At 39.6% G+C, this 25917-nt stretch overlaps 1 protein-coding gene across 2 annotated transcripts in view; it reads right to left on the minus strand.

Annotated features, from left to right (window-relative positions):
* The window catches only part of LOC141133241 (adhesion G protein-coupled receptor E3-like), a 131823-nt gene that overhangs the window by 56190 nt on the left and 49716 nt on the right, over positions 1-25917 (minus strand). The window contains exons 6-13 of one of the 2 annotated variants that reach the window (XM_073622499.1): positions 17143-17283; positions 16649-16744; positions 15845-15982; positions 12164-12235; positions 10300-10449; positions 6253-6402; positions 2503-2567; positions 1240-1323 (exon numbers count right to left, since the gene is read on the minus strand). In XM_073622499.1, coding sequence (XP_073478600.1) covers positions 1240-1323; positions 2503-2567; positions 6253-6402; positions 10300-10449; positions 12164-12235; positions 15845-15982; positions 16649-16744; positions 17143-17283 — 896 coding nt within the window. The remainder of the gene's footprint in view (positions 1-1239; positions 1324-2502; positions 2568-6252; positions 6403-10299; positions 10450-12163; positions 12236-15844; positions 15983-16648; positions 16745-17142; positions 17284-25917) is intronic. The other variant, XM_073622500.1, reaches the window with a different exon arrangement.

Raw genomic sequence — 25917 nt, forward strand, 5'->3', positions numbered from 1 at the left:
ACTTTCAATTGAGGGAAATTCTGCATCAGTGTCACAAGTGGCTTCAATCAGGAATTCCACCAGAAGCAGTAAAGGCATCCCAGCAAAATGTCTGTCCTATGTTGCCCCCGTAGCATTAAAACCAGAACCAGATTTATGAGATGAGATACAAAAACTTCCAACCCATAAGAAACAAATGTAGATCAGATGCTTTGACAAAACTACTCACAAGAAACAGATTTAAAGAACTGAGATAAAAAATGGGACTACCATAAGGAGTAGTTGTTGAGTGGGGGGTGTTGGAATACAATGATCATGAATTTTTGTACAACTACATCACAGTATTCAGTAGAGATATATTCTTCAGCCAGTAGATGGTAGTGTTTGTAAGTTTGTAGCTGCTCTATGGTAAACTCTTTTCTCTGAATAAAGTTTCCTGTTGGCAGAAGCAGGATAATAACACATGTGGACTGTGCACTGTTTGTTCTGTAGGGCTATATACAGAATCTCTAACACATATTCCTTTTTATATTAAAGAATTTCCTTTTCGGTGCTGACGACACTGTGGCAAATGGCTGATCCCCCAGCTTTGTTGGCACCCAGAAGCAGAGCCTTTATAAAGCATAACTCCCAACTGTCCATGATTTCGAGGGACTGTCCCTAATTTGCAACCAAGTCCCTCTGTCCCTCATTCCTCCTCATTTGTCCCTCATTTTGGACTGATCTATATAATTGTATATAAAATGCACTATTTATCCTTCAAAAAGTGTTTCCCAGTGCTAAACCTTTCACCCAATTTCCAAATTGCTGCATTTGTACATTTCAAAAGCCAATATAAAGGAATTTTAGTGGTAAAATAAAAAAAACACTAATCATTTTTTTGTACAATTCTCCTTTAAGTGGGCATGGCAGGGGGTGTGTCCTATGCCTACATACTTTTGCTAATAGGTGTCCCTCGTTCCCATCTCAAAAAGTTGGGAGGTATGTATAAAACACTATGGTCACTGGTAAAGCAGTACCTCCTGTGCTTTACAATTGAATACTGAGCTCCTGTTCCACTCAGTCCCTTCCCTTTCTTATGTGTGCTTCATCCAGGGTGCATTATCTGCAATTCAATACTGAGCACGTTTATAGTGATGTTTTTAACATAATAAACCTTTTAGTGTGATAAAGTAAAATTAAAGGTAACATTAGATCTGTTGTCAATGTTTGACTTTCAATCTGCTTTATGACTATTACAACCATATTATATTTTCTTACCTGCACAGTAATATTGGTGTCATTCCTTTGACATGAAGTTTCTTGAAGACGGGCATTTTGCCTCAACAAATTGCAAAATGCATCCTATAGTAAAACAAAAAACATAAATGTCATATTATAAATATCATATTATCACATATTTTGGTGGTCGTAATGAAACAAGGAATGGTAAGTATAAAAGGAGTATAAAGTGGTCATGGGTGGCTTTAGATTTGAATGGGAAAGGTGAAAAACGAAAGGGTAATAAGCATATAGTGTATTGTGTTATTTATCTTCCATCCAGCAGTCATACAAACACACGCATTCACATTCTGAGTGTTTCAGAAACCCACCATTACATTTTTTGGGTTGGAGGAAACCAATGAATACACCATATGAATCCAGCATCACAAATCACACAAGACTTAAGGCACTGCGCCAGGACTGCCCATGGTCATCTTATGCCGCGTACACAGGAGCGGACTTTTCGACCGGACTGGTCCGACGGTCTATCCGACTGTCTTTTGACGGACTTCCGATGGACTTTCCGAACAAATGGACTTGCCTACACATGATCACACCAAAGTCCGATGGATTCGTACATGACGACGTACGACCAGACTAAAATAAGGAAGTTGATAGCCAATAGCCAATAGCTGCCCTAGCGTCGGTTTTCGTCCGTCGGACTAGCATACAGACGAGCGGACTTTTCGACCGGACTCGAGTCCGTCGGAAAGATTTGAAACATGTTCCAAATCTAAAGTCCGTCAGATTTTTGACCGAAAAAGTCCACTGCAGGTCCGATGAAGCCCACACACGGTTGAATTGTCAGCTGGACTCGGTCTGTCGGACCAGTCCGGTCGAAAATTCCGCTCTTGCGTTCGCGGCATTAGGCTTCATTCACACTTACGCAGATGTGATGGTGCGTTTGCATTTTCATGCTAGTCGTTTAGGGCAGCCCATTTATTTAAAAAATTGCACCAAAGAGGTGCAAGCACTGTTTTTTAGTTCACCCCACACCAAAATGGATGGGTACTTTGTGACCATGCGTTTTGGAGTGTGATTTTTGCTCACAAGTTAGCAAGGTGCACCTGGGGTGCCATTAAAAATTAATTGCACCGCTGTGTGTGCTGGGGTGCAATAAAGAATTAATCACACCGCCAAGTGCCTGAAAAAGAGATGTGCATTTTTGTTTGTTTCGGGAATGCGCACAATTTTGCATGTATTACTGCATCACATAAATATGAACTTAGCCTTACAGTATCATTCAGAACCAATACACACCTGGTTCATGGACTTCCTACATTCCTCTAGCTCATTGCTATACTGTGAATGGCATCCCTTGTAATCTGAGAAAATAAAAGAGAATCAAAAGGTGAGCTAAACTCTCCCAAAAGAGTACTTCATTCCTTTTTGTGTGGAACTATAGCCATACTGAGAAAAATTGCTGGCAGGTAAGCTTTTATTGCAGAAGAGATTCTCTATGTTTCTTCTGCAGTAAAAGCTCATCTTCTGTCTGCCACATCCTCTTCTGCTAAATAATCAAACAAAGGAGTTATGTCATCCCATGGCGATTGATCAAAATGGCCAAAGACATCGAACCTAGAAGAAGACTGGGCAAAGATGTCAACAGCTGCAAAAGAAGCTTGCTGATGTCACATTGCTGGAGGGGAGGTAAGTACAGCAGATGTTTTAAAGTAAAACAAGATCATATCTATATAGCCAGGTGCTGGCACAGGAACCCTTTAAGGACAATAAATCTCCAGCAGTACAGAGCAGGTTTACTGGAGTTCAAACCATCGATCCATGAGGGGCCCCTCCGCCGTCAGCATCCACAGCTGAAGTGCAGGATTGGTGAGAGGGTTGTCAACCCAGTAAACACGCTCTACAGCAGGAACTGAAACTTTAGCCCAACACAGTTTGCCCTTCTTTTCCTTTTGACATTGGGGATGATTTACTGCCGGAAAAGTAATTAATTGAACGTGCAAAATGGCGCACATTGAAGCGCAAATAATGATAATAAATACCCGGATATGTAAACGGCAACTGGCGCTAGGGTAACAGCGATTTTCTCATTGATAATAGCGCACACCCAATACAATTGGTTAATTTCATCTCATTGAATGTGTCTTGTTAGGCAATTAGTAGGTGTACTCAGTTCATTAACCCTTCTGATGTTAATCTCATTCCTATCACTAATAATATATCTTTAAAATGTGTTTTTTTTCTTTTTTTACCCAAATCTTTCAATACATTGCAAAGAACAGAGTAGTGTTTCTGAACCTAATAAATTATTATCTTCAGATCTTGATCTTGAAAGGTGACCATACACTGCAATCACATTTAAATAAATTAGATTTAGTGCAAGAGCCTGTTTGGTTTCCTATATTTTGAATTAATTGTTCAAGTGTGTTTTCCTATTACCTATTTTGCCTAAATATCGAGTTGTACAGAGATTGGCCAATCAGATTGCATAGTGCATGACCATCTTAAGTGCCAAATTTGGAATGTAGATGTGCCATGACCCACTTGTATTTCCCTAACTATATTTCTTGGGCATTATACAAGGCACATGAAAAACCACCTTTTTTCAAGACATGCTAGAGCAGTGGTCATCAACCCTGTCCTCAGGGCCCGCTAACAGGCCAGGTTTTATGTATTACCTTGGGGAGATGCAGACTGGAATACTGCAATCACTGAGCAGCAAATGATATCACCTGTGATGTATTTCAGTTATCTTGCAAACCTGGCCTGTTAGTGGGCCCTGAGGACAGGGTTGATGACCACTGTGCTAGAGTGATGAGGAATCTTCAAACTACGGCTCTCCAGCTGTTGCAGAACTACACATCCTATGAGGCATTGTAAAACTCTGACATTCACAGACATGACTAGGCATGATGGGAATTGTCGTTCCTGAACAACTGGAGGGCCATAGTTTGAAGACCCCTGTGCTAGACCATTATTATGCCTCTAGAATTGGGAGTGTGGCATCTACCCAACTTCTCTCTGCTGGTGGACACAAGAACCTACATCTATAGATATATAAATATATAGATATATCTATATATACACACACATACATTGGCCCTGAAGTGAATCTGTACACAGGAAGTAGGTGTGTGTTTTGAGGCCAAATCATTTAGACAAACACACATGACCCACACAAACACCACCCCATGTAAAAATAGATGAAAAATTATCTTAATTTGCAAATAAGGATCATCTCTTCCTCAGATAACAGTGAGCCAGCCATGGTGGTGGGAAGAAATTAGCAGCGGTACAAGCAACATCCTGGAGGGGCGTGATGTCATTCCTGTGTGCTGTCCGGAAGCAGATATGTGCCACGGTTACATACCTGCACACAGCAGTTGCGCATCTCACATACACAGCAGAAAGAATGGAGTGTGGAATTCCCTTTTAAAAGCAAAAGTTAGCCCATGGAAATGCAAGGGGGGAGACAAGAGCATTGGAGAATGGAGTGTGGAGTTTCACTTTAAAAAAAAAAAAAGCTAGCCCAAGGAAGGTTTCACTTTTTAGACTATCCCATTGTGACTCATAGTATTTTGTATAGATTTTGTCAATTTCTACCTTCCTGGAATAGTGAAATCCTGGTGGCAGACTTGAATCTAGCAGAGTCACTCCAGAAGGCAGCATAGCTTCCGTGGGTTTATACTATCCGTGTTCGGGCTGTCCTTATGACACTCTATGTGATTCTGTTATAGGTTAAGCTGAGTAGTAAAACCTGAGCCCAGTTACTTTTGCATACAAATTTGGTGTAGAAGTACTCTGTATAGGAATTGGCGTTATCTCATTCTGGTCACAGATTGTGTCATCTTGCCTTACTTGACTGATTTATTTCTAATACAGAGAGTGTTTATCGAATCTGGTGTTGTCCATTATATTGAGAGGTGTGCCAAAGCGGTACGGGCTAACCTGAGAAGGAAACAAATTTCAGAGGGTCCAGTAAACCAACGGCTCCTTAGGGGGTGTGCTACATCTATGTGTTAAAAAATGTAGCTTCCCTTTCTTTGTTCATGTGTTCTCTTCCTAGGAACAAGTGCAATCAAACAGGTAATGAACATCACCGTTTTACAGCAGGGCCTGCACTGCAACATCCCACTGCACTGCGCATTGGCACAACTGTTTGCAGTATAACTTGAGAGCATGACAATGCCACAGTTGATTTGAGTAAGCGTTGTCACCCTAGGAAAGAAAATAGCACGAGATACACCTTGGTAGTAGCATCACCAGATATAATTTAATTGAAAGCAGGAAATAATAAAAAGAAACTTTTTGAATTTACAGTAGCATGTGCAGCAACATACACTATATTGGCAAAAGTATTGGGACACCTGCCTTCACATGCACATGAGCTTTAATGGCATTCCAGTCTTAGTCCGTAGGGTTCAAGATTGAGTTGGCCCACCCTTTTCAGCTTTACCAGCTTCAACTCTTCTGGAAAGGCTGTCCACAAGGTTAAGGAGTGCGTCTATGGGGATGTTTGACCATTCTTCCAGAAGCGCATTTGTGAGGTCAGGCACTGATGTTGGTCGAGAAGGCCTGGCTCGCAATCTCCGCTTCAATCCATCCCAAAGGTGTTCTATCGGGTTGAGATCAGAACTCTGACCTGACACATTTTCGAGTTGTCACAAAAAAAGGAGTAGGGAATTATGTCTGTAGATATGCCTGTGCTGATGACAACTGTCCAAGAGAAAATTCCCTCTGGCTTTGAGAGAAATTAATACAGCCAGAACATCTAACAGTGGTGAGCTGCAGTACAATACATTTTGGTTCTAGCTATGTAGCTATGTAGCTATGCTTTAAGAAGTCAATTCTGTACTTCACCTTGTCTTGATGAAGGGCTTTTTGATTTGCTTTAGCCCCGTCATCAAAATTAGACTAGTTATACTATCTTGTTTCTTCCCAAGACTTACTCTACATATTTAATGTAATGGAAATAAAGGATAATGATGGAGTTATACTTTGAGCTACCACCATGGCATATTACAGAAGAAGAGGTAATGAACTGCTCACCTGTCTGTGTTGTCTGTGGCTGCTGTGGGGACGTTGAGGGTTTTTGAGAAGTGACATGTAAAGTTGATGACCTTGATGTAAGGGCTGCTGTTGTATTCATCTCTACACTTGGTGTCGTTTGTGTTGTTTGCACAGAGGTGAGGGTTAGGCCTGATGAACAAAGGTTTTTACTAGTAATTTGAGAATTGCAATTAAAAGGTCTGTTGATGCAAGTTATCCATATTATGAACTTCCAAAAAGATCATGTAGTGGTTTTGTATATATTCCCTTTATTAATTAAAAAACAAATGATGAAAACAAACAATGCATGTGCAGAAACATACACTATATTGCCAAAAGTATTGGGACGTCTGCCTTTACACGCACATGAACTTTAATGGCATCTCAGTCTTAGTATGTAGGGTTCAAGATTGAGTTGGCCCTCCCTTTGCAGCTATAACAACTTCAACTCTTCTGGGAAGGCTGTCCAAAAGGTTTAGGAGTGTGTCTATGGGAATGTTTGACCATTCTTCTAGAAGCGCATTTGTGAGATCAGGCCTAGTTGCAAACTCGGAACACCCAATAAGAGGATAATATGCGACCCGCCTAAACTACGTTGTATGTTCACCAATGCCAGGAGCCTGGCGGACAAGATGGGTGAACTAGAGATACTGTTATAAGAGGAGGATTTGGATTTTGTGAGAATTTCAGAGACCTGGTTCAACAGCTCTCATGATTGGTGGCAACCATTCAAGGTTATTCCCTTTATCACAAGGATAGAGAGGGTAAAAAAGGGTGAGGGGTATGCCTATATATCAAGAATAATGTACAAGTGAATGTGAGATATGACATCACTAAGAGAGCTAGGGAGGAGGTGGAATCCTTATGAGTAGAGCTCCAAAGGGATGAAGCTAAGGGGAAAATAATACTGGGAGTATGCTATAGGCCCCCTAATCTGAGGCAGGAAGGGGAGACAGATCTCCTATCACAATTTGGATTAGCAGCAAGGATGGGAAGTGTTATCATAATGGGGGATTTTAATTATCCAGACATAGACTGGGCGGAGGGAACCACGCATTCATCTAAGGCTCGCCAGTTCCTAAATGTCTTGCAGGACAATTTTATGGGTCAGATGGTAGACGCACCAACTAGAAAAAAAGCATTACTGGATCTACTGATTACCAACAATACAGACCTGATCACGGATGTGGAAATACGGGACAATTTAGGTAACAGCGATCACAGGTCAATTGGCTTCAGTATAAATCACACAAGTAGGAAACATAAGGGGAATACAAAGACACTGAATTTCAAAAGAGCCAACTTCCCTAAACTACAAACCTTGCTAGAAGGTATAAACTGGGATACAATCTTAGGAACAAAGAACACAGAGGAGAGATGGGTTTGCTTTAAGAGCATATTAAATAAGGGCATTAGCGAATGCATACCATTGGATAATAAATTTAAAAGAGCGAACAAAAGTCCTGGATGGCTTAACTCCAATGTAAAAATACAATGTAATGTAAAAATACATATAAAAGCAAAGGAGAAGGCCTTCAAAAAATACAAGGTTGAGGGATCATCATCAGCATTCAGACTTTATAAAGAATGCAACAAGAAATGTATTAATAAATCACCGGGACCGGATGGCTTGCACCCGAGGGTACTTAGGGAACTCAGTCAAGTAATTGTCAGACCATTATTCCTAATTTTTACAGACAGTCTACTGACTGGAATGGTAACAGCTGATTGGAGAAAAGCCAATGTAGCACCAATATTTAAAAATACATCCCTGGGAATTACAGACCAATTAGTCTAGCATCCATAGTATGTAATCTCTTGGAGGGGATGATAAGGGACTATAAACAAGATTTTAGTAATGAGAACGGTATCATTAGCAGCAATCAGCATGGATTCATGAAGAATCATTCTTGCCAAATCAATCTATTAACCTTCTATGAGGAGTTGAGTTACCATCTAGATAAAGAAAGGCCCGTAGACATGGTGTATCTGGATTTTGCAAAAGCATTTGACACAGTTCCCCATAAACGTTTACTGTACAAAATAAGGTCCGTTGGCATGGACCATAGGGTGAGTACATGGATTGAAAACTGGCTACAAGGGCGAATTCAGAGGGTGGTGATAAATGAGGAGTACTCAGAATGGTCAGGGGTGGGTAGTGGGGTCCCCCAGGGTTCTGTGCTGGGACCAATCCTGTTTAATTTGTTCATAAGCGATCTGGAGGATGGGGTAAAATGTTCAATCTCTGTATTTGCAGATGATACTAAGCTAAGCAGGGCAATAACTTCTCCGCAGGATGTGGAAACCTTGCATAAAGATCTGAACAAATTAATGGAGTGGGCAAATACATGGCAAATGAGCTTCAATGTAGAAAAATGTAAAATAATGCATTTGGGTGGCAAAAATATGAATGCAACCTATACACTGGGGGGAGAACCTCTGGGGGAACCTAGGATGGAAGAGGACCTGGGGGTCCTAGTAGATGATAGGCTCAGCAATGGTATGCAATGCCAAGCTGCTGCTAACAAAGCAAACAGAATATTGGCATGCATTAAAAAGGGGATTAATTCCAGAGATAAAACGATAATTCTCCAGCTCTACAAGACTCTGGTCCGGCCGCACCTAGAGTATGCTGTCCAGTTCTGGGCACCAGTCCTCAGGAAGGATGTACTGGAAATGGAGCGAGTACAAAGAAGGGCAACAAAGCTAATAAAGGGTCTGGAGGATATTAGATATGAGGAAAGGTTGCGAGCACTGAACTTATTCTCTCTGGAGAAGAGACGCTTGAGAGGGGATATGATTTCAATTTACAAATACCATACTGGTGACCCTATAATAGGGATAAAACTTTTTTGCAGAAGGAAGTTTAGACTCGTGGCCACTAATTAAAATGAGAAGAAAAGAGGTTTAACCTTAAACTACGTAGAGGGTTCTTTACTGTAAGAGCGGCAAGGATGTAGAATTCCCTTCCACAGGCGGTGGTCTCAGCGGGGGGGCATCGATAGTTTCAAGAAACTATTAGGTAAGCACCTGAACGACCGCAACATACAGGGATATACAATGTAATACTGACATATAATCACACACATAGGTTGGAGTTGATGGACTTGTGTCTTTTTTCGACCTCACCTACTATAAAAAGGCCTCGCTTGCAGTCTCTGCTCCAATTCATCCCAAGGGTGTTCTATCGGGTTGAGATCAGGACTCTGACCTGACACATTTTTGAGTTGTCACAAAAAAAGGAGTAGGGAAATATGTCTGTAGAAATGCCTGTGCTGATGACAACTGTCCAAGAGAGAATTCCCTCTGGCTTTGAGAGAAATTAATACAGCCAGAACATCTAAACAGTGGTGAGCTGCAGTACAATACATTTTGGTTCTTAGGTGTAGATATGCTTTAGGAAGTCAATGCTGTACTTCACCTTGTCTTGATACAGGGCTTTTAGATTTGCTTTAGCCCCGTCATCAAAATTTTACTGGTTACACTGTCTTGTTGCTTCCCAAGACTTATGCCCCGTACACACGGTCGGATTTTCCAATGGAAAATGTCCGATCGGAGCGTGTTGTCGGAAATTCCGACCGTGTGTGGGCTCCATCGGACATTTTCCATCGGATTTTCCGACACATAAAGTTGGAGAGCAGGAGATAAAATTTTCCAACAACAAAATCCGTTGTCGGAAATTCCGATCGTGTGTACACAAATCCAACGGACAAAGTGCCACGCATATTCAGAATAAATAAAGAGATGAAAGCTATTGGCCACTGCCCCGTTTATAGTCCCGACGTACGTGTTCTACGTCACCGCGTTCAGAACGATCGGATTTTCCGACAACTTTGTGTGACCGTGTGTATGCAAGACAAGTTTGAGCCAACATCCGTCGGAAAAAATCCTAGGATTTTGTTGTCGGAATGTCCAAACAAAGTCCGACCGTGTGTACACCCTATTACTCTACATATTTAATGTAATGGAAATAAAGGATAATGATGGAGTTATACTTTGAGCTACCACCATGGCATATTACAGAAGAAGAGGTAATGAACTGCTCACCTGTCTGTGTTGTCTGTGGCTGCTGTGGGGACGTTGAGGGTTTTTGAGAAGTGACATGTAAAGTTGATGACCTTGATGTAAGGGCTGCTGTTGTATTCATCTCTACACTTGGTGTCATTTGTGTTGTTTGCACAGAGGTGAGGGTTAGGCCTGATGAACAAAGGTTTTTACTAGTAATTTGAGAATTGCAATTAAAAGATCTGTTGATGCAAGTTATCCATATTATGAACTTCCAAAAAGATCATGTAGTGGTCTTGTATATATTCCCTTTATTAATTATGAGCAGGACAAAAAATAACATTTAAATTTGGTTATCATGCAGGTAACTAAGAAATATTTTAAATTACTATTTTGTAATTTCATATTCAGTCAGCAAGTGGCGCTTTCGGTTTATTTTTACATGATTTCCAGAGTCTCCTTATTCACTCTCAAGCTGAAATTTAGATACACAAGTGAATAGGTCAGAGCTTCTCCCTATGTCCTTAGATACAGTATTACTTTGTATGAGGTTTTCAAACAGAGAGGGGGAGGGGGGGATATTTTTGCATGTTTTTCCACACTTTTTAGACACTATGAGGTTTATTTACTAAAGCTGGAGAGTGCAAAATCAGGCTCACATCTGCACAGAAACCAATCAGCTTCTAAGCTCAGCTTGTTCAATTAAACTTTTGCAATAAAACCTGGAAGCTAAATGGTTTCTATGCAGAATTAATCCTGATTTTTCACTCTCCAGCTTTAGTAAATAAACCACTATGTGTCCCACAGAAGTTTATTTAGGGCAGGATTGCACATTTTTTGGCCCCATAGCTGTATTATGAAAGTGCCTTAAAATGAGCACATCACACTTTTTCAGGGCACTGTAGGTGACGCAGTGCCCACTCAGACAATGCTTTGATTTACCAGAGATCCCACCCAGCTCAGACTGTCCAGCCCAGTCTGCCACCCTGGGTACACAAAGTACATTACACATTATCATAATCATGAACACATAACCATCCCACAATGGTTAGATAATGAGGTAGAGTTGACACAAGGCTAATCACATCATAGGAACCTCCAAGAGGTAGCCAAATTAGCCGACAGACAGAAACAATAGGTGATTTAATTAACAATAGGAATTCACACCTAGGAGATACACAATGGGAGAGACACAAACTTGTGTAATCTGTCCACTAAACAAGTCATCAGAAGACAAACACTGTTCCCCAAGTCTGATACAGGGGAATTCATTTATTTTCATAGATCTCTTGAGAGACATTGTTGATAAATATTTCTGTCCCAAGTGGAGGGTTTTTTCCAACCCAGTCTGTAGGAGGGCCACCATATTCCCTCTGACCATTAACCTGTACAATATTAATATTGCATCTTTCCATCCACTGCAGAAGGGATGCTTTATTGTCTTTATCAGATAATTAATCCAAGCCTCGCTCTCAGTGTTCATCACATTGTCCATCATTAGAGAATGATCTGCTCTCTCCATGGGCCATAATCAGTGGGTAGGAGGCTTGCCCCTTGTCTCCTCCAAAAGTCCCTGTCCCTGGTTGGGTCTGTCGCGCATATTAGGATATATTTATAAACATTTACATAGCAATTCATCAAGTGAAAGTGCATGTACATTTGTTTTATGTGACTTGGGGAAAAAAACAAATGATGAAAACAAACAATGCTGAAATCAGACCTGAAACAGTGAATGGGGGTGCACTGGACCCCCTGCTGTGAGCAGCTTCATGCTGCAGTGTGAACCCAGCCTAAGTGTAGAGATCAGTATATTCGGCATATAGGGGTGTTGGTGCATCTATTACAGTGTCTTACTTGGAACACCCCAATGAAAAATAGGTAAACCTTATTTGTAAGAACTGCTCACCTAACTGTGTTGTTGGTTTGCTTGTGATCAGGGAGGTTCTCTCTGTTGGCCGTTGAGTGGTGATAGTGATATCTAAAAAGAAAGACTTATATTAATTTGGGTATTATAAACTAAAGAAAACAAAGTGAAGACTTGAAGTGTATCCACAGCTAAAACATTTTTTCTTAGTTTTAGGAGTGGGAAAAGATTAGAACCCGTCAGGTTTTTACTGTTATCCAAGGTTTCATTAGAGAGATGTATCCTCACTATCTATCCTGGTTACATTTATCAGATAGGAAGTAAGGGGAATTCAGACAGACAGAAATAAAAATGTTTATCTTCAACAGGGGGAAGGCTACAACCCCTGTCCGATTTTTATTTCATTTGTAAGTAGAATGGGGAAGTAAAAAAACGTGATAAAATCTGTGCTTGAGGTGAAATAGTTCATAAAACAGTAGCTATGCACTTTGCCTCGATACCAGGCATTGAACATAAATCCATACAGTGCAGTGCTTATTTGAAGAAAAGTAGATAGATAGATAGATAAATAGATAGATAGATAGATAGATAGATAGATAGATAGATAGATAGATAGATAGATAGATAGATAGATAGATAGATAGATAGATAGATAGATAGATAGATAGATAGATAGATAGATAGATAGATAGATCCTCCCTGGGTCAGCCTGGATGTCAAACCACTTCCTCCACTTTCTAAAACTGAGCTCATAATATTTCCTCCCCCACGTGCCTCTTCCCCTGACTTCTCTGTCAAGATCAATGGCACATCTATCAGTCAGTCCCCACATGCCAGGGTGCTAGGGGTAACCTTAGACTCTGAACTGTCCTTCCAGGCCCACATACAATCCCTGTCCAAATCATGCCGCCTTAGCCTCCACAACATTTCCAGAATACGCCCCTTTTTAACTAATGACACCACCAAGCTTCTAATTCACTCCCTGGTTATCTCCCGCATCGACTACTGCAACTCACTCCTCATTGGATTACCGTTACATAGACTATCCCCCGTTCAGTCCATTACGAATGCCGCTGCGAGACTCATCCACCTTACCAACCATTCAGTGTCCTCCACCCCTCTCTGCCAATCCCTCCACTGGCTTCCACTCACCTAACAAATAAAATTCAAAGTACTAACAATAATTTACAAAGCCATCCATAACTCTGCCCCCAGGTACATCACTAACCTATTCTCAAAATACCAACCAAGCCGCTGTCTTCAGTCCTCCCAAGACCTCCTGCTCTCTAGCTCCCTTGTCACCTCCTCCCATGATCGCCTCCAGGATTCCTCCAGAGCTTCACCCATCCTTTGGAACTCCCTACCCCAATCAACCTGACAGTCCCTTAATCTATCCATCTTTAGACGATCCCTGAAAACCCTTCTCTTTAAAGAAGCCTACCCTGCTTCTAACTTGTTTTACTTCCTCCATCATCCCATCCCCCACAGCTATTACCTTTTTTATCAATTAACCCTCCCTTTTTAGATTGTAAGCTCTAATGAGCAGGCCCCTCTGATTCCTCTTGTACCAAATTGTAATGTAACTGTAATGTCTGCCTTCATTTTGTTAAGCGCTGCGCAAACTGTTGGTGCTATATAAATCCTGTATAATAATAATAGATACTCATGAATAAACAGTAAATATCACAGTGATTATATTACAAACAAATAAATATGTGACTTCAGATAAAAAGAATAAAGAAAATGTAACTAAAAGTCCACAAGAGAAAAGGCTAATGTGATGAGTTAAGTTTTCAGACCCAATTAATTTAAAATAAGGTCAGTGCTATACTCTAATAAAAGTGTATTAGCCGCTAGCAATAAAAGTGTAATATACAATACCTTTTATGAACAATACAAATAAAATTGCAGGGTTTATGAAAATAAAAAATACAAATATTTGTACAAAAATAGTTCCACTTTGACCAACTATTCCACTATATTATTAGATAGTCTATTATGATGTCAACCTGGAAAAGCATTTAATTTCACAGGTACTGGAATCCCCAAATAAAAGGATTGGCAACTCAGCAAAAGTATATGCTGCATCACACTAGGACTCAGCATAAACGCATTAATTAATAATTATCAGGTCCTCAATCCATCCTTTCCATCTAAGGAGATTTATTCCAGCGGCACCAGCCAGTTCAACAATATCACATGTTGCTCAAAAGTAAAATATAAACTAATATAGTGTAGTAATGTTTTAATAAAGATCAATGTTAAACTTTTCCTGCGCTAATCCAAACAACACAAGAACCTATATTAATAACTCTATTTCACTGAAAAATACTATATTATACAATAAAAATAAAATACAATAATATATATTGCAAGATAGCGCTTCACCAGTTTATTGTGATCATTTGTTTTAATAAAACACCAAGTGAATAAACACTGTGCTCAATTCATATGTACAAAAACACACAAAGCAAAACTCCCCACCTTTACAGAGCACACGCTCACCGACACTCTATGTAGAGTCAAAGCATTCTTCCTCCCGAGGCACTGTACCACTCTCCCAGTAAGAAATCACCACAAGGCAGATAAAATAAATTGCCCATATAGTGTAGTATTTATTTAACAACTGGTGGGTAACAGCACTATAACACACATATATAAAGACTCGCCTTTAAAACACCAATAGGTCGACTCGACTGAAACTCAGATTACCGGCCGTCACTCTGAGTGCCGATGTGGTGGCAGATGGACCACTTTAGCGTACACCCAACGCAAAGTGAGGAACGAATACCGCGCTTGTATAGCAAAAAATAAAAAACTCAGTGGTGATTAAATACCACCAAAAGAAAGCTCTATTTGTGTGAACAAAATGATAAAAAGTTCATATGGGTACAGTGACCGCGCAATTGTCATTTAAAGTGTGACGCCGCAGAAAGCTGAAAATTGGCCTGGGTAGGAAGGTGGTAAAAAGGGGTAAAAGTTCCTGGTAAGCAAGTGGTTAAAACACCATCAACACATTTTGTGGATCTTTAGTGGCCATGAAACACTTTGATGGTGTTTTAATCAGTTGTTTGATCAATGAGTACCAACGTTCCCGAAGAATCCACTTTGACATACCTTTTTATTTAATGGGTGCCTCAGTTGATCACATATTGATTCTATTTTGAGGCCTTATTACCATTGTTCCCCATATCTGATTGCAACATAGCGCAGTGCAAGAAAACTCAGATGAGCATCAAGCGCAACTGTCTACACTTTGCATGTGCTAAAAAAAGGTTGCTTGACCCTAGGATGGGTAATACAGCAACCTTATGAATACACTTTTTTCCATACTTTTCACATGCTGAGTCCTATGCTTAGAGAGATTTGTCTTGTGGATTTTCATCCCTCTTTTCCTCCTTGTGTCTGCTCATCTGGAGCACCACTGACTCAGTTTTGTAGATTGGAAGGGGTTGGAAAGTATAATCTCTTCTGTGTACCAAACACACAAGTTACTCCATATTTATTACTTCAATAATATACCTACAGCTCAATGAGAAACTAATGTGCCACAGGCTGTAGATATAATAAGAGGTGATCCTTAAACCTGAAATGTATTTTAAGGGGTTCTCCATGGTAATAGGATTAAGAAAGGCTGTTGTAATCTGACTAGTCATGACAACTCTTTGCCAACATAAACATTTACTGTTAGCTTTTGTATGTGATATACTGTAACATGCTTACCTATGCATTCCTCATCTAGTGTAAGCAGTTTGACGCACTGTGATAAACTTTTGGAATTACACAAATCATCTTTACAATAACAATTCTTGCTTTGGCAAGTCGCACCTACAGGGCAATCCGTATCATTTGCGCATTTATCTGCATGAAAACAAAATATTTGATTGCAATTAGTTTTTTTGCCAGAACTTGGGCCACCCACAAATGGATCAATATAATAAGGACTAAACTTTGTTACCAGGCTTGCACCTTATTGGGAAGTATACTACTCACTTCTCGTATACTGCATCAGGTAAATTGCAATGCGGGACTAATAAGGTACTACTCATTTTGCAGTTACCTGTAATTTTGAAATTATGTAATAAAATGATTGCCCAGAGGGAGCAACGAAATATAGGTGTGTTCTGGTGACAGGGTCTCTTTTAAACATTTGAAACAGAGTACCATCCCTTCTGCATGGCAACAGAATTATTGTGAACACCTTGTTGAAACTCACTAGCCTTCATATTTTAATAGTTTTTATTATTAAGAAAGAAAGGCTTTTTGTTGTATAGTAAACAACAATCTGGAAAAAATAGAAGAAATAAAAAAATGATGAAAACAATGTTGACAATAGAGATGTGCACAACAAAATTAGTTTTGTGTTATTTTGGTTTAGTTTGTTAAATAAATCTTTATGTTTCTTCATAATCATTATGTCAAAATGATTTGTAGGGATGCGCCAGGTACCATTTTTTTAACAACGAGTACGAGTGCTGATACTTTTATTTAAGTACTCGTCAATACCAATTACCAAAACCTACCTACCTTTACAAATGTGAAGTCCTGCATCATTTTTTGCCTTTATTGATCCTGTGCCACAGACACAAGGAGAGCTGGTTCCTGATTTGGGACAGATGTTTTCTGGTTAAAAAGAACAGGACAGTCAGTGTGATCCATTTACCAGCGGAATGCCTTGGATGTATAGTACAGTGATATAATATGACTATATGCAGCATACTGTATGTATGTGAGTGTGTACTTCTGTGTATATCATTACAACATTAATATATTATAAAATATAATATATCATAAGGTGCATGTTTAAAAAAAAAAAAAAAAAGAAAAGAAAATATTGGATATTTATTGTATTTTTGCACAATCTATCGACAGTATATTTGAATATCCTGTTGGCCTTCAAGGCTTACTCCACAGGAGACATGATACCCAGTGTTATTGAAATAAAGAAATAAAGGTACTGATTGAGTTTTACTTTCATTTCCTATATCATATTACAGTAACATAATTAATAAACTGCTTACCCATCAGTGCTTTCTGTGGTCTCTGTGGGGACTTTGAGGTTTCCAAAGAAGTGATGAGTAAGGTTGGTGATATTGATGTATGGATTGCTGTTTTCCTCTCCACACTTGGTGTAGTTTGTGCTACAGAGGCAGGGTTCAGGCCTGATAAAGTAGGTTTTTTTTAGTGATAACTTGAGAATTACAGTTAAAACTTTTTTTTGATGTTGGTTCTTAGCTTCTGAAAATGATCCCTGTTTTATAAAGGTATTGTTTTAAAGGAATAGTTTAGCAGTTTTTTTTATATAGTCCCTATTATATATTATGTACCAGACTAAACATAACTTTTTTTAAGAATGTTGTTTTAGTTTCGTAAATAGTAAATGTGGTATATGAATAGTTGATGTTTTCATATGCAGGCAGCAGGTGGAGGTTTTGGCTCATTTTCACACGCTTTTCAGGATCACCTGATTTGCTTCTAATGTGAAATTTACATATGTAAGTGAACGAATCAAAATATTGACATCTCCCTCCTCTTTCCTTACATATGTGTCTGTATGACGTGCCAATCAGAGACAGAGAGGTTTATTTACTAAAACTGGAGAGTGCAAAAAAAAAAAAAAGAAAAAAAAAAGAGAAACATGTTATACTTACCTGCTCTGTGCAGTGGTTTTGCACAGAGCAGCTCGGATCCTCTGATTCTCTCCTTTTCGGGTCCCCCAGCGGCACTCCTGGCTCCTCCCCCTCAAGCAGTGCCCCCAGAGAAAGCCGCTTGCCCTGGGGGCACTGCTGCATGCTCGCTCCCGAGTCACTGCTCTATGCATCCATAAGACACTTACTGCCGCGGCTTGACCCTACCCCCCCTGCTCTCTTCTCATTTGCTGTGATTGATAAAAATAGGTGAAGAGGATGCACTAGTCAATTGATTACAGAAACTGACGCACCTGAGACTCCCTGAATACCGGGAGATAAAAATTAGTGAAAGAAATAAAGTGCGCTGTCTCAAAAATACTCAATGAGCTAAAACCAAAGTTTACAAACGCAAATATTGGTGCTCTTTAAAAACCGTGCACAACTGTCACTAGTACCTTGAAACATGTGATGTAACACAACATCAATTAAAAAACACAATGTGAGCAAACGTAAGTTGCAAGAGTGACATGTGTAATACCATGGGTAAGTATACATCAAAGATGATAAAATATAAGTGAATATCTGAAACAAAAAAAAAGTCCCAAATAGGACTCTATTGAAAGTTGATAAAACAGTCCAAAATAATGTAGAGTGCTGCATGGATGCTATTCCAAAACCTTCAAAGTGCTGCATACATCACCAACGTGCTCAAATAATTAATGGCCACTTACCAGACCTCAAAGGTCAATGGCCATATACACTGCTCTCAGCTGAGAGACTTCGATCTGTATCACCGTCTATGTGGAACTCCGGATGGTCAAAGACTCCTGGCTCACAGATAGGAGTGAAAATGAAAAGGAGGGCCGATGCATTATCTTTTTAAAAACGTACGGAATGTAAGTCTGCAAGTAAGACTAGCTGGGAAGCGGGGAGGTTGCAGATGCCGGTGTGTGCACAGCAGCTGAACAGAAGTCTACAACAGGACAACAGATGCTTCAATCAAACTGTGCTCCTGTGACCTGAAAGCACCCTTTTAAAGATCACAGATCTACAACCTTCAAAAAAATAAGGAATAACTTTTTTAGAAGGAACATATTTTCACTGGTCACATCACGAGATTCTGTGCTAGATTCAAGCAATCAGTCTGTTTTTTTTCTTTTTTAAATAAATGTAAGTTTTAAAAAGATTTTGCACTATCGGTCCTCCTTTTCATTTTCACTCCTATCTGTGGGTCGGGAGCCTTTGACCATCCATCTATATCTTAATAGTTAGGAATGGTTAAGGTATTATTAGTTAGTTATTATTTCAGATTTTTGGATTTTGGAATTTTCGGATTTTCATTCTTTTGAATTTTCAGATTTTCATTCTTTTTTTCGGATTTTCAAATTTCCAAATTTTAGGATTTTCAAGTTTTCAAATTTCCGAATCTTCAAAATTTCCAATTTCCGAAATTTCCAATTTCTGAAATATAGAATTTTCCAATTTCCGAAATTTCTAATTTCTGAATTTCAAATTTTTGAATTTCCGAATTTCAAAATTTTGAAATTCGAAAATTCGGAAATTGAAAAATTCGGAAATTTGGAAATTTCGGAATTACCTAATTTGTCAAGATTCGTTAAAAAACTAATTTGGAACTAAACGAATTGCACATGTCTGGTAGTAGGAAGAGGGCTCCATAACACTGAGAAGACCTGGGTAGAGGGAAAAGGGCTCCATAACACTGAGAAGACCTGGGTAGAGGGAAGAGGGCTCCATAACACTGAGAAGACTTGGACAAAAGGAAATGGGCTCTATAACACTGAGAACTGGGTAGAAGAAAGAAGACTCCATAACACCGAGAAGAACTGGGTAGAAGAAAGAAGGCTCCATAACACTGAGAAGACCTGGGTAGAAGCAAGAAGGCTCCATAACACTGAGAAGACCTGGTTTGAAAAAAGGGGAACGCATAACAGGAAGGCCTGTCTCAAAAAGGGGCTCAATAAAGACCAAGAAGGTCTGCACTATGAGAGCACCTGGTTTCTTGCAATCATTTGAGTAGCCTGGAGTCCTATTCATTACAGAAATTGTGACCTATAACCAAAGCTAAGTTACAATTTAGTGTATCCCTATCATATACAGACCATTGTCAACGCTTTTTTTGCATGGAAGGATAGATAGTGTGTACATATGTGTGCTGTATACATATTTGTAAAACTCTGTATGTTGTGTTTTTTTCTTACATTTGTAAGTAGTTTGTATGTACACAATCCTTGTTTAGTAAAATCACATTAATCCACTACAAGGGTTTCTGCTTCCTTGCTTTACTGCAAAGTAACATAAAAGATACCAGCAAAAATAGTGCTATAATTTTCTGTACAACTGGAATACCCATATAGGAATTGAGATAGTTGATCTTGGCTAAATGTAGGGCTGTGTAGCTTATTGCTCTAGGTTGTCTGCCATATTAGGGAAGAAAAGTCATATGGCACCAACAAAAAGAGAACTCAGTGCAGGGATAAGGTGAAATCATTGCATGTATAAAGTGTACTGGGTATAGAGGAGTTTTGGTACACTCTACTGCCTGTAGCTGTGGATATCTGAACCTTACACTTGCCTACAATGGCACAGAACAGTGTCCCTGGTGTACCTGTATTGTTCAGGCATGGTGAATCTTTCTGAAATAGTTAGAAGTGAACCAACAATTAGTGCTAGTGAACTGCTCACCTGACTGTGGTGTCTGTAGCCCTGTGACCAGTGAAGTTCTCTGTGTTGGCTGATGAACTATTCTATAGCTTCTGCAAATGAAGAATATTCTCTGAATCGAGGACAGGCAGTTGAATGAAAGTTCCCCTTCCTCCATTCAGAGACCGTTTTTCATTCATAGAAGCTCTAGTATATGGGCATAGTCAGTACTCTTGATGAGTACTTATGATAGGTCCCTCAGCTTTATTAAAGTGGTTGTAAACCCGTGGGAGCCGCCGTTCATGGCAGAGGTATCTGAAGGTGGCTGTTCCTTCAGAGCGCATTGCCAGTGATGTCAATTGCTGCATGTACAGTAAATCTCTCCTAAATGGTGCATGTTTAGGAGATATTTACACTACCTATAGGTAAGCATTATTATAGGCTTACCCATAGGTAAAATTTAGTGATGGAAGTTTACTTCCACTTTAATCCCCACCACATTGAATGTTTATAGCAGCGGTGGTGGTGGTGGGGGGGGGGGGGGTTAGTTTGGAATAGGAATATTGCAACTAAACAAGGGGCCAGCAGCACAAAGGACACATCAGATAGTAAATCATGTCCCTTGTGCTGATTTTTTTAAGCAAACAAATAGAGCTTTAATAAACTGCAAATAGGTGTTTAAGCCAGAGCTTAAGCTCTGTCAGATTGAATGGAGAGCGTCTGTGAACAGCAATGTTCAAGTCTTGCCACAGATTCTCAATTGGATTTAGGTCTGGACTTTTTTTTGCAGACTCTAACAGGTTTGTCTTCTAAGACTGCCCTGTATTTGGCTCAATTCATCTTCCCATCAACTCTGACCAGCTTCCCTGTCTCTGCTGAAAAAAGCCACCATGTTTTACGTTTTGTTTGCAGGCAGAGAAGAAACTTCCCTCACACCCACCCTTTATGTAAAATTTTCATGAGGTTTTAAGTTGGGGGAATATATGTCTTGTTTTGTGTTCCTGTTTGTAATTAAAAATAAATGAATACATTTAAAAAAAAAACAGCGATTACTTGTGATTACTTTGTCATAGCAGCTTGGCGGGTCAGGGGGTCTTTGTGGGGTCAGTGATTATTGATATTGTTGTTAAATTGTAGGGTCCATCCAAGGTATGGCACCTACACGTGGTTGGTTAGTGGTACCCACCCCCCCCCCCCCCAGGAGCTAGGTCTCCTGGGGGGGGGGGAGAATGGAGGTATGGTGAGGTCTTACGTCCTCGAGCCAGTTGGGGTGCGACTGAGGAAATGGACCATTTCAGTAAAATTGTGCTTTATGGACACCCAAAGACCCCTTGTTTACATTTTTAGAATTACATTGTTGAATGGTATTTTCCTTGTTATTTTATTTATTCAATGTTAATAAAATTGGCTGCTGTGGCCGTATTAAAACTCATGTTGCGCAGTCTGTGTCTTTATTTTAGGATCAGGTTGACGAATCCATTAGTCATGTATAAGCGATGTTTTTTAAGCGTTGTATGCATGAGGTCTTAGGGTAACAGGGAAGGTTAGTATTAGGAATTCAGGGAGGATTGGGGAGGATTAAGGGTTACAAGAAGGGTTAGTGTGAGGGTTACAGATAGACAGACAGTGTTAGTATGAGAGTTATGCAGCGTACACACGACCGGACTTTCCGGAAGACTAGGTCCGACGGGATTAGTCCGTCGGACAATCCGATTGTGTGTGGGCTAGTCCGATCGGTTTTTGAGATAAAAATCCGACGGACCTAGAAATAGAACATGTTTCAAATCTGTCCGACGGACTAAAAATTGGGAAAACCATTCGTCTGTGTGCTGATCCGACGGACCAAATACGACGCAAGGGAAGCTATTGGCTACTGGCTATTGAACTTCCTTCTTTAGTCCCATTTACGTCATCACGTTCAAACCGACCAGACTTTTGAACGGACTTAGTCCAATCGTGTGTGGCCAAGTCCGTTAGTTTTGAACTCCGCTGAAAGTCCATCGGGAAGACCGTCGGACCTAATTTGCCGGAAAGTCCGGTCGTGTGTACGCGGCATTAGTGTTGAAGGTTGCTGAACTTTGCATTTTATCACCATTGCTTTCACCACTTGACTGGCTGACTCTTTTGAAGATAAACAAGACTGTTCTATTCGAGTGAAATTTCAGCTAAAACTGATAGGTGGAATATGAAGATGAAACTGTGGCCTAGTAAAAGCTGCTTGCATAGTGTGCATGGAGTTACTACAATATTTCTGCAATTTTTCTGTGAAATAATACACTGTCATTTTGATTTCTTGATTGCAATCTGCCTGTTGTCTCCCCATGAAATGGTGACCTAGTGAAAGCTGCTTACATAGTGTATCTGGAGTCAATATGATATATTTTACTTTTTCTGTGAATAAATACGCTGAAATGATTTCTTGATTAAACCCAGTCTAATAAAAGTGGTGGAATACTGTACATTGAGTCAGTACAATATTTTTGGCTTTTTCCCTGTGAAATAATTGCACTGTAATGTTGATTTCTTGATTAAAAGATGCCTGCCGTCAAACCGCAGCCTAGTAAAATTTGCTTACACAGAGCGCATGATGTTGATAGAATAATTCTGGCTTTTGATTTTCTGATTACAAACCTGCCTAATTGTAAAATTGAAACCTAGTAAATGTTGCTTACATAGTGTGCCAGAAGTCACAACCATTTTTTGGTATTTGCCTATGAGTTATTACAGTCTCATTTTGATGTCTTCATTAACTCTGCCTTATGTCTCCTCATCTCTCTGTGGCCCAGTAAAAGCTGCTGACATAGGGGCCTCTATTTAAACATTTGCTGAGCGAATGTCTCAAATATTCCTCAGTTATTACTAATAATCCTGAATTTTGCTTATGCAGTGGAACCTTGGATTACGAACATAATCCATTCCAGGAGAATGCTTGTAATCCAAAGCACTCGCATATCAAAGCGAGTTTCCCCATAGAAGTCAATGGAAACAAAGATAATTCGTTCCACATTGACTTCTATTGTATGCAGTACTGCCTGTGGCCAGAGGTGGGGGGGGGGCGCCAGAGAGACACAGAAATACTCGTAGACGGATCGGATGCACTCGGAAACCCTTGGAAAGACTCGGGAACTGAGTATTTCCGAGTGTTTCCGAGTATTTCTGAGTGATTCCAAGTGCATCTGAACGGCTCCCAACGGCTCTGAACGGCTCAGAACAGAGTGTCACCAGCCCCCCCTGCACCTATGGCCAAATGCAGTTCTGCACACCGCAGAGGCTTGGATCCTGCTCATTTTGTGAGACAACACTTGCAAACCGAGTCAGGTTTAAAAAAAATAATAGCTCGTATTGCAAAACGTTCGTTAACCGTGTTACTCACAATATGAGGTATTACTGTATATGATTGTTAGCTCCATCTAGTGGCCATAATGTTCTATTTTCATTTTATACCTCATTTAGGAAATAAACATATTGGCTAAAATACAGAATTGTTCATGACAGCTGAGCGAATACTTGAGAAATTCGCACAGGGAAGTTTTTTGAAAAAATAGACACCATAGTGTGCCTAGAATCGGTACAATATTTCTAAATTTTTTCTGTAAAATAATACACTCCAACGTTGATTTCTTGTTTGTAAAGATGCCTGGTTTCTTCCTGTGAAACTTCGACCTAGTAAAAGCTGCTTACCTAGTATGCATAGAATTGGTACAATAGTTGTGACTTTTTGTCTGTGAAATAATACACTCTAATTTAGATTTTATGACTAAATGCTTCCTGGTAACTTCCTGTAAAACTGTGTCCGACTAAAGCAGTCTACAGGCATACCCCACTTTTAAGTACACAATGGGGTTTATTTACTAAAGCTGTAAAGTGCAAAATCAGGCTCACTACTGCATAGAAACCAATGAGCTTCCAGGTTTTATTACTAAAGCTTAATTGAACAAGCTGAGGTTAGAAGCTCATTGGTTTCTATGCAGAAGTGAGCCTGATTTAGCATTTTCCAGCTTTAGTAAATAAACCCCATTGTGTACTTAAAAGTGGGGTATGCCTGTACATACCATGCATGAAGTCTGTGGCCTAGTAAAAGCTGCTTGCATAGTGTGCATGGAGTTACTACAATATTTCTGCCCTTTTTCTGTGAAACAATATACTGTTTATTTAATTCCTCAATTATAAACCTGGAAATTTTCCCTGTGTAATACTGTGTCCTATTAAAATACTTGACATTGGGTCAGTACAATATTTTTTTTGTGAAATAATTACACTCCAATTTTGATTTCTTGAATGCTTTCAATGCTTTCTGGTGTCTCCCTTCTGAAATAGCAGCCCAGTAAAAGTACTAGAAATCTGTGCATGAAGCCAGTACAATGTTTCTGCCTTTGTAATTCAAAATAATAGACTCCTTGATTGAAAGCTGCATGGTATTTCTCTGTCAAACTGCAGCTAGTAAAAGTTCTTAAATAATGTGTATTGAGTTGGTACACTATTTTTGACCTTATTCTGTTAACTAGCACACTCGTTTTGGTTTTCTGATCAATACCTGACTGTTCATTCTTTGTGAAACTGTGGCCTAGTTAAATTACTAAAATATTGTGCATTAAGCCAGTACAATATTTATGGCTGTGAAATAATATGCTCATATTTTGATTCTTTTTTTTTTTTTTTTAAAGATATGTTTATTTATTTTAAAGACAAACTTACATACATAAAAAACTTGTGTTGCCCAATGTAGTGCACAGAAGAGGTCTATACATTCAAACAAGCAATAAACAGCAAACAATAATAATCGATTATCATCACACACGTCTCTTGTGGTTATTAAATACAGTATATAGTTACAAGGAACTATATAGGTAACAGAGTTTTGATTCAGGGATATAGTAATTGAAATCAATAGGGTGGTTAGCATGACCAAATAATATAGCTAGCATGTTTACACTGGGGTGAGGGTCAAAGAGCTAGCTATCCATCTGCCCCAAATTTTATGAAATGTTTCAGTTTTTTTCAGAGTCTGAAATGTGAGTTTATACAATGGTAAGAAGTTATTGATTCATTTCAACCAAAGGGGTCTCATTGGGAACTGCAATCCCTTCTGTGATAGTAAAAATGGACTTCTTTGCATAAAAATATAAGACGCAGAGTAGTTTCTTAGCATGAGAAGGGATAGGCAGGTCACCAAAAATGCCCAGGAGGCAATTCTTGGGATTCATAATGTTTGGCAGACTTAGTGTGGAGCAAATAAAGGAACCTATATCTATCCAGAAGTCCTGAACCACTGGGCAGGTCCAGAAGCAGTGTGGGAAATCTGCATTTTGGGACAACCCCATTTTATATAACTTGGCAGGAGTAAGGTGGGAGTGGTGAAAGAACTTCAGTTGTATAATGCGGTCCCTAGAGGATATGACTGAGGACTTATACGTGTCGCTAAATTCAGACCAGTCGACCTCTGTGTGAGGAATGTCCAGGGAGGTCCACTTCGTCTGAGCAACCTGGGATCTAGGGTTACAGTCT

This window comes from Aquarana catesbeiana, linkage group LG03 (genome assembly GCF_042186555.1).
Source record: "Aquarana catesbeiana isolate 2022-GZ linkage group LG03, ASM4218655v1, whole genome shotgun sequence".
Taxonomy (NCBI): Eukaryota; Metazoa; Chordata; class Amphibia; order Anura; family Ranidae; genus Aquarana; species Aquarana catesbeiana.